The 9,854-nt window shown below is 50.4% G+C and overlaps 1 protein-coding gene across 1 annotated transcript; it reads right to left on the reverse strand.

Annotated features, from left to right (window-relative positions):
• Window positions 1-2: 2 nt before the first annotated feature.
• Window positions 3-8,918, reverse strand: LOC149372712 (uncharacterized). The gene is made up of 5 exons (XM_089582462.1): window positions 7,538-8,918; window positions 6,472-6,732; window positions 4,797-4,977; window positions 2,900-3,498; window positions 3-974 (listed from the first exon to the last, which is right to left on the reverse strand). Exons 2-5 carry the CDS (start codon window positions 6,721-6,723, stop codon window positions 3-5), a joined length of 2,004 nt encoding a protein of 667 aa, XP_089438588.1. The 5' UTR covers window positions 6,724-6,732; window positions 7,538-8,918.
• Window positions 8,919-9,854: the final 936 nt, after the last annotated feature.

Consider the following 9,854-nt stretch of genomic DNA (forward strand, 5'->3'; position numbering starts at 1 on the left):
ATTCACTCCCTGCCTTGCTGTTCACTGTAGCCAAGGTATAAAAACGAGCACTGCTCGTCGGCCCTCATCTTGCTTCCGCGGCCGCAGCGAAAGTGGCGGGCAAAGGGCGGAAAGTGGCGCAATGCCTTGTTGCAATCTCGGGACCCCGGGTGAGCGGCGCCACACATCAGGTAGCAGAGCGTGATGAAGAGCTGCTGCTCAGTGTACGCCTCCAGAACGTGAGCCATCCGCGTGTCCGCAGTCACCGCCTCCTGGAGCGCCGCATACGCCACCTCTAGCCCCGGAGTGTAGGGAAAGAGGCCTCCTCCACGGCCCTCATCGCTGTCATCCGTGGCGTGACGTGCCATGCAGCTCGTGCGCTCCGCTATCACATCTCTCCAAACGTCCGAAGTCCAGGCATTTCCTACGTTCCCGCCGACGTCGAACGTCGTGCCCTCAGCGTCGATACTCTTGGTGAGTTCGGTGGCGTAGAGGAAACCCAGACCGCCGAAGAACATTGCGTCGGTTCCATGGGCGCAGTAGACGGGCCAGGGTAGCGCCTGGATTGAGACGCGTATCTCATGGCGTTCGTAGTCGTAGTCGACCAACGGCAGTGCCATGTTTGCAGGCATGTCGGCGGCGCCATGGTACACTAGGTCTGTCTCGAGGTCATATAGGGCCCGGCGGGAGTGGAGCCACAGATCGGCGAACGTTTCTGCGGCTTTGGCATAGCTGGTGGGAAAGCTGGCGTAGAGCACGGAGAGGGTAGAGTCTACAAGCAGGTCCTTGGTGGGCCACAGGACTGTATGGGTGCCTGACAGCTTATTCTGCGCCTTGGCCCTGGTGGCGCTGTCTAGCCATTTGAGAGAGCCGACGAGGGTGACGGCTGTTTTTTGCAGCTGCGCAAACCGCGAGTTGGTGTCGCGGCGCCGATGCTCTAGAAATTTGGCGACAGTCGAGAGGGCGATCACCAGGAGCCTGTGGATGTCTTCCACCTGGGCTACACAAAAGTCCCGCCGCAGAAAATTTGCACTTGCCGAACTGCCGTACCTGGAAAGTATGAATTAAAAATGACAATATAGTTATTGCTGCAACTTTTACAATGCTTCCGACGCATCCCCAGACATTCGTGCACTTTTAAAAAGCCATTGCTTCTAAACCATTTGACGCTCCTTTCCCGAAGGAAATCGGTTAATCCAGCTACTATTTTAGTGCTTTGCGAACCCTCGTTCATTTTAGCCGGTAGCATTTTTTTTATCATCAAGAACAGAGTTCCAAAGACTGCATTCACTCTTGCTCACGGTGAGTATTTTCACTCGTGACGTGGTCGCCCATTCGCTCCATCAGTATTTTATTTCAGATCAAGCAAGCCCCAAAGCCATAAATAAACGAATGAAAGGACCATACACCTACACCGTAATGCCTGGCTTTCGTACCCATGAGGAGTGGCGTCCCTAATCAACACGGGTGCTTTGAAGATCAATATGGCGGGAGTGTGCTCGACTATGCTCCCAAGAGGAGCATAGCAATTCTGCTCTCCCTTGCTCCATCCTCCAAACATTCTTTTTAGTTTAGTTTTCGCACAATTTCTAGTGCGAAGCGATAATCAACCTTTCGGGTGGCACGGTATTGAATGAACATCAATTATCGGTGTGCACAACTTTCTCGACGTTTTACAGCATCACTTTCGCGTACTACTCACATCTACGTGAACGGCTGTCCCAATCGTTTTAAAAAGTTCCGCAATGTCGCCATTCGCCCTTAACTAGTAAACAGATATAGCCTGCTCTCAGAGGCTTTTCTATACTGGGAACCTAAACCCGCAGAAAAACAGGGCACCACTGCTGTCATTCACAATGGTGAAGTCCCTTCAATGTACTGTGCGATGCCAGTGCACATTAAAGATCCCCAGGTGGTCGAAATTGCCGGAGCCCTTCACTACGGCGTGTCTCATAGCCTGAGTCGCTTTGGGACGTTAGACACCATAAACTAAACTAAACCATTATCATCAGCTTAACTTCGTCCACTGCGGGACAAAGGAATCTCAATATTTTCTAGTCCCTCGTTTTCTTGCGCTATTTGACCTGTATGAATGTCTACCAACGCGACAATCTCAATGTGTCACTGTTAATAAACACGTATGCGACCGGAGGGCTTTTAACTCGAGACATGTCCATGCTGACTTGGATCACGTCAACACACAGTTCTTTTTGTGAACGCCCACTTCATGACCTTCAGGGATAACACGTTATCATTGCGATTCATGCGGCAGATTATGCGTATACCATTTGTGCCCCCCCCCCCCTCCCTTGGAGTTGGCTGGTCGTGTGATCCAGTCAATCACCGCGTGATACATCATCATCATCAGCAGCAGCAGCATCATAATCAGCCTGACTACGCCCACTGCAGTGCGAAGGCCTCCCCCATGTCTCCACAATTAACACCGTATCCCCGCAAACTTCTTAATCTCATTGGCCCACCAATCTTTTGCCGCGCCCTGCTATGCTTGCTTTTTCTTGGAATCCATTTCGTTACCCTCAAGAACCAGCGGTTATCTTGCCATAACATTGGATGCCCTGCCCAAGCCCATTTCTTCGTTATGATTCCGATTAGCATGTCATGAACACCCTTTTGTACCCTCACCTACTCCGCCCGATCCAATCCAGCAATGTGCCACGCCGTAAACCCTCGACCCTACCCCGACCCGTCCCTATCGCCACTTGTTGCCTTTCACCGACTTGCCCTCTTTCTCTATTATACTCTAACCTCTCCTCCCCTGATTTCCTCTCTCTCTCTCCCTCTCATCATTGCCTCCACTCCATAGAGGCTTCACACGCCAACGCCAGACACGCTTTCCTGTAATGAGAATTCTAGCGCTAACGCGTTAAAAAGAAAATCTGCCGATATGAGGAACAGGTACCTTTAATGTGACAGATCCGAAGTGCGCTCTCCTCCTGCACGGCTGGACCAGTCTCTGCAGGAGGGACGGCAGATTGGCCATTTCCCGCAGGCCCGCTTCCGGTTGTTGGTCCGTAGCAGAGGACAGTGGACCAGTGTAGCCTATTGCTGGCGATGGACACGAGACAGTGTTTAGCGTTAGCATGCCGTCTGCAGCGCGATCGACGGACTTTCTATTGGCCAGACTGTTGTCACCGTTCTCGTGTAGGAGCCGCTTTGGGTTCTCGGGTTGTCTCCTACTCTTGGCGAATATCGGTGCTTCGGTAGCCTTCGTGGCGGCCTGCGGTGCGCTAGCGTTCCGGACGGCACTTGTCGACTGGGAAAGGCCTTTGTGGGAAGTTTCGGACGGACTAGATGGCGTGAGACCTGCGGAGACGTGCACGAGGTCTTCGAAGCTATGCGGCGTTCGGGATGCCGTCGACTCGTGGGTCGTCGACTGCGCTCCCGAAGCTGGGGCAGCTGGAGGTTCTGAATGCGCTCCCGAGGCCTGAGGTGTGTGTTCGCCCTCCGCTCTGGCCCGTTCAGCACCGGGTGCTGGCGATTCGTTACGCTGAACATCATCTGCAAGGAAAAGGGAGAAATTTATAGATTCAGTGCTGTTTGTAAGTGAATTCTGCGTTCACTAGCGGACAACTTCAGCTACGCAGAGCGAGAGAGGTTTACAAAGAGGTGTGAAACAAAGACAAAAAAAACGCACAACGAACAACATGGAGCGTTGATAAAGAAAGCGTGCCCGACTAGCTCGCACACCGGGCGTCAATATTGCGCCAAGTGCATGGCGCCACGTACAGAGTCTACAGAAAGCCACGCATCGCGAGCAGGAAAAGCAAAGCAAAAATGAGAGATAGTGTTTAACACATTCGTATGCAGCGCGAAAGCACGGCGTATCCCTATATGCAGAATTGGGATCCAGGTTACTCTCGGAGAGACAAACGCTTGACGATTTTGCTGGGCTCCGAACCTCCTGATTAATGCTTCTGCACTTAAGGCAGGAAGGGACCTTAAGGGTACGCGTGAAAGCGTTAACGGCTCCCTTCAGCTGCCCGGGGCCCTCTGTGCGTATCACGTCCCCTAGGTTGTGCCTACATGCTCATACATGGGGAACTGGTCATTGCCTACTTTGCACTCAAAGATAGTACGGAGTCCTGATAGCACTGTCACAGTTGTGCAGAATTTAAGCGATGCGTCACTGCCCCGGTTGGTGGCTGTTTCAGGCACAACCACAGGTGGGCCTTATGCGACCCACATTGCTCTCCCCGAACAACCTCTCACGAACCAATCATTATTTTAACTGCCACCTGCCAGTTTGGTCACATTCGGGTGGGAAGGTTGTAATGATATCACAAGGTCATGTGACTTTCTGCGGAAGCCTTAATGCTATCGCGTTAATATTTAATATATTAATACAGAGAAGCGTTCGGCGGCTTGCGCTCCAGAATTCTCATCGACAGAATTCTGAATTAGGGTGACGCTCACCTGTAGAAAAATAAAGCTAACCTTGACAAATAAGAGCACCTATGCCTTCCTAAGCGTAAGGTGTCCATGTTCATGGCCACCTATATTGTATACATTCCACAGTTGGCCACGTAGTTGAGAGGAAATGTTATCCATGCGATACAGGTAAGCTCGAAAGAAGCGGAAGATGAGGAATACATAGATTTCTACTACAGTTCCCTAAACAAGACGAGAAAGAACTGAGGAAAGGCCTTCACCAAGCGCGATAAATTAAATAACCAGTCACCAAACGCAATAGGCTGGAAGGTGTTTAAGCAGCAGTTGCACCCAGCGTGTCACGGATACATCGGCAATTTTCTCTTTCTGTGGAAGGACGCTGATGTAACTTTGGTACACTTCAGTACCTGGAGGAGAAACTGTTGAGCAGGACGCAGGAGGGTTCGTGGCTGTCTTGCTCGAAGTAAAGTGCGGTGAACCGCGCTCGGCGGATTTAAGGCGTTTGGAGGAAGGCTGCAGGAGCGGCCCCAGGCTGGATGGCTTCAATACGGCCTCGGATTCTGTGGCCCATGGTTCCGCGCCTCTTTCCTGCGGTAAACATATGTGAGGAAGATTAAGGGATGGCTAATAGCAAAGACATGCTACGTGCATCTCAATTACCAGAATTGAGATTTTCTTTTCATAAAGGCGCGTTTTTTTCAAGCATCATTGTGATTTAAGTTCTCATCATTATGCTTCCCTACTAAGGCTCGCTGAGCGTGCGTTTGACATAAGGTGGCAGTGGAGAACTGTTGCCGACACCAGGCAGCCCCATTGATCCGCAATGAAACCTAGAGCCGTAGTCATAAACATCACAGGTAATGGGATGAGATTCGGAGAATAGGCTGGATATACGCGCTTTACTGATAGGTGATCGGCTTCCTGGTAATACACGAAGTGTCCGTGGATTACCAGGAGCTCTTACTTGATGCTCGCCGTTTCTGGCGTGTGTGCACAGGCGCGCTACGAAGCTCCTACCCCTAAGGATGCACTTTATTCCTGGGAAACACGGCAATAACAGTGACTGCTGCGGAATCTTGGCGGGAAATGGGATTCTGGACTGAGGACTCCATTGGAGAAGACACCATCAATTCATGTTGAATAATAATTTTTTCTTCCTTACTTCAAAGAAGGAAAACTAAGACGGAAACGAGAACCCTAATCCTCTGGATTTATAACTCTTTTACATTATTAATGGTGTGAGGAAACATAAGCCCGTAAACTATAAGCCTCCAAAACTTGTTCGCAGAGCACTGGAAGTTAAGAACACGAGCAGACTGCTTCCAGATCTCACAATTGGTTCACGAGTAAGGTTAACGGCGCACTAGATCACATTTGTTTTGTTTTTTTTTCTGTGGTGGGGGGGGGGGCGGAGGGGGGGAAATATGCCGGCACTGTCGACACTCAGCTTATTTAGCTCTTGTGTTTCATATGCGAACCGAACTAAGCTAAAGTTTCCGGCGCCCGTATAAGTTCCAGGCGCCGTATGTCACATTTAGGCACGTTACATCTTGCTTATCGTTTCACCAAAACGCGCTAATACCTTTCCTGCGCCTAGTGCGGAGAGCCAATGGAGCCGCTATGGTGCGTGCGCAAGAGGACGTCAGGTTTTGGGGTCTTTGGGGAGATAGTAATTGGCAGCAACAAATATATCGGTCGTCTAAAACCATGCAGCAGAAAAGCTCAGCACGCTACCCAGAACCAGAAATCGGCGAAAAGCGACTGACTGCTTCACGTTGTTCTCGTCAGCAGTGGTTAGCCTTTGGAGACAGTGTGGCTGATGTGCCTTCGCAGTTGTCCATAAGTGACTAATGCATTTTAGGGGACTAACAGTGGTGGTAGCGCAGTTAGCTCCTACAGGCCTTATCCCTATAGCACTGTCCTGTGTCCCTCTGCCAGGATGCGAGCGACATCGGTCAAGAGGTCTTATCATTCGCTCCCGGTACTCGTTACTCACTCTGACATAAGTGAAACGGCGCGAAAGAAGCCGGAAGGCGAAACGAAGAAGGGGCAGGACAGCAAAAAGGTCTGCTCGTTACTCACCGGATGCAGTTCGTGCCCGTTGGTAGGGGACGGCCTGGTGACGTTGGCGCCTGCCTGGACGTGGGCTGAATCTCGGAAGAAACGTGGAAGTTGGCGGCCTGCCTTCTTGGAGCTGCCGGGCTTGCTGCATCTGGACCGGCGCTTCCTCGATCGCTCCGGTGCTGCCACCCCAATGGCCGACATCTCCTTGCTGTCCTGCCCCGATGGCGTAGGCGAAGGACTCGCTTGTCCTTTGACGGCATTGGCCTGCATGGCTTAGGCCTGAGAAGTAAGGACAAAAAAAAAGACGTGCTGCTCGGACGGCGGCGGATTCTTCTCTGGAGATCGCCCTGGCTCGTGGCACGCGAAGCTAGGGGCACGTGTCGCGCTCTCTTCCGAGTTTTCTTCTACATCTGGCAGCGTGGCTGAGCTCGTGCGTACTCGAACGTAATTCTAGTCCCTCAACAATACGTCTAGTGGCCTGCTGCGCGACGCTCCTTTTAAAGGCACTCATGTGTATCCATTGTCCATTGGTCGTAAGATTGGAAGTCGTAGGTTCGGATCGCACCGGCGGCGTGCGCTTGTCATTTCCTCCCCATTCTTCTAAATTCTACCTCTCCTGAAATGATTAGCCAACTAATTGCCCACAGTTAACAATATCACCCTAAATAAACACAACACAGCTCTTTGATCTCCTCGGTTTCAATGTTCTTTTACTTCTTTCGTGTGCAACATGGCATGACTTCCTGGTGAAGGCTAATTACCACAAAGAAGTACGGTATACGGCGATTCCAGCTTTTGTCCCTGGCGTTGATTCATTCGCCTTTGTATGTGCTAGAATGCTTCATTGCTTTGGTTTCTTGGCTGTGATGAAACAAACGTATTTTGTTTTACTTCATGGCAACCCCAAAACTCTGCTCTTAGGTTAAGGTCTGGGAGTCATTTTAGAAGTTCTCATTAAGAACGGTTTTAGAAGACGAGCAAGAGGTTGATTTCTAGAGTTCCTTTCAGCTCTACGAGACGCATGATAAGGCCGACGCAGGCAAGCAGCTTTTACCCGAAAGGCACAATCAGCAGGAATACCAACCTTCAGGCCTGAACAGGCCGTATAGAGAGATAATCCGTAGTTCTGTTATTAAAGCGCTGATAGCAGGGTATTAAGCATGAAATGCTTTTAGCTCCCGTTGTCGGCGGTGTGGTGACGTCACGCCGAGACCGAGATCCACTCATCCGGGCTCTGAAACGAGAACATCCGGGCACCGTACGAGACTTAATGAGATTTAACGAGACTCTCTAAGCCCTCCGACGCGACCGGCATGCAAGCACCGGTTGGTCTCCAAACAAGTCACAAAAAATAACTGCTGCCAGTGCCTTCTCATGTTTATCAAGTATCAGTCGAGCTGTGCGTTTGATAATGCACGGAATTATAATTTCCGATTTCTAATAACGCGTGCAAAAAGCACATACATGCCACAATATTTAAGCATGAAATGCTTTACGGTGCGGTTCGGGTGTCCACCGCGATGACAGAGAATTACTGCTCCATTGCCTGTCCTCAAAAAACGTTGCGTTCAAAGGGCAAGGCATCGCGCCGAACGGGTGGTGGCGTTTCTACCTTCCTGTAAGGTGCGGCTCGGGTGTCCACCGAGATGGCAGAGAATTACTGCGTAATTTCCTTTCCTCAAAAAGCGTCGCGTTCAAAGCACGAGGCTTCACGCCGAACGGGTGGTGGCGTTCCGCGGACTGCCTGGCAGCGCTACAACACGCTGTCGCGTTCCACTCCTAAAGGCGAAGCTTAAGTGTCATTAATTAGCAGTTTATTAGTATTCAGTCATTAATCAGTCATTACACACTAATCAGTAATTTGTCATTACTTCGTCATGAATTATGTGAGACGTAATCCAGTGGTAACATCACCAGTGTCACATACGCAAAGTGGTGCTGAAAACGCTTTCGCCTCTACGCACTTCGGACAGTTTCGAACGCGCTGCATATACATTCTTGTCAGGCCTGCGTCTCGTCGTGTCCGCGTGCGCTTCGCATTATGCCCGTAAACATTTCATGCTTACTCTACTCTCAGTTACGAGAGAGGCAGAGTTTTTTAGTTCTGTCTTGGATTCAGGTATGCAACTGCCAACTGGTCGCCAGAACGGACGCGGCGCTTTTGTACCTCAGCGGCATTTGAATTGGGCCGTGAATAAAAAGTGAGAACAGGAATCTTGTGAACCAAAGTCTTAAGTACAGTCATATATCACAATACATGCCATACTGTCCGCTACCGAGCACACGCAAAATCCTGGCGGCAAGGCAGCCTTTCGCGGCGACATGTTTTGACACTAGGGCTTGGACAAGTTTGCCTTAATAAATGACCTGCAGATAGATCGAATACTTAACTTGCGGAGAGCAGAGGTGATCGTAAAGCAGCAGTGTGTAACTGGATTTTTGTTGCGGGAAAAAGAAGACAGCTGGGAAAGAAAACGACATGACTGCCTTTTAGAGCAAAACGCGCAGAATTCCAGCAGCTGATGCAAAAAGCGCATTATGTACTGCGTAGAGGTGAGCGCGAGCAGCATGATGAGAAGGGATAGCATAAAGTAAGGCATTAAATAATGGTTTTGGGTTGATGGGCTTTTAACGTCCCAACGCGACTCAGGTTATGAGGGACGCCGTACTGAAGGGCTCCGGAAATTTCGACCACCTGGGGTTCTTTGACATGCACTGACACCGCACAGTACACAGGCCTCCAGAATTTCGCCTCTATCGAAGCTGACCGCCGCGGCCAGGATAGAATCCGCGTTTTACTGGTCAGCAGCTGAGCGCCGTTACCTCTGAGCGTCCGCGGCGGCTTCATTAAATACTAATGGTGAAGAGAAAAACTTATTGCTACCGCAATGATTTCCATCATGACCCAACAGTGTTGTCTAAGAGGTTTTAAGGCTTCGAACGTTCTTGTTGTTGGACTTAAAATAGATGGCACATATTTGGTTTGGTTTGTTGGGGTTTAACGTCCTAAAGCAACTCAGGCTATAATGGAAGCCGTAGTGAAGGGCTCCGGAAATTTCGACCGCCTGGGGTTCATTAACGTGCACTGACATCGCACAGCACAAGGGTCTCTAGAATTTCGCCTTCATCGAAACTGACCGCCGCGGCCAGGTTCGAACCCGCGTCTTTCGGGTCAGCAGCCGAGCGCGCTAACCACTGAGCCATCGCGGCGGGTTTGATGGCAAGTATTGGACTGGCAGATCGGGCAAGGATCGAAATGGATAGATTTCTATTTACCTGCATGTTTACGTGGCCAAAAAAAGTACACAAATGCAGATTAACGCACGCGAGAGTGCAGCACCTGTAGGTTCTAATTCCAGTGGAGTATGGACGGAAAAGAAAAAGATTAAACGGCGCATAAT

The sequence above is a fragment of the Amblyomma mixtum genome, chromosome 1, assembly GCF_055824585.1.
Source record: "Amblyomma mixtum isolate Tamu chromosome 1, ASM5582458v1, whole genome shotgun sequence".
NCBI lineage: Eukaryota > Metazoa > Arthropoda > Arachnida > Ixodida > Ixodidae > Amblyomma > Amblyomma mixtum.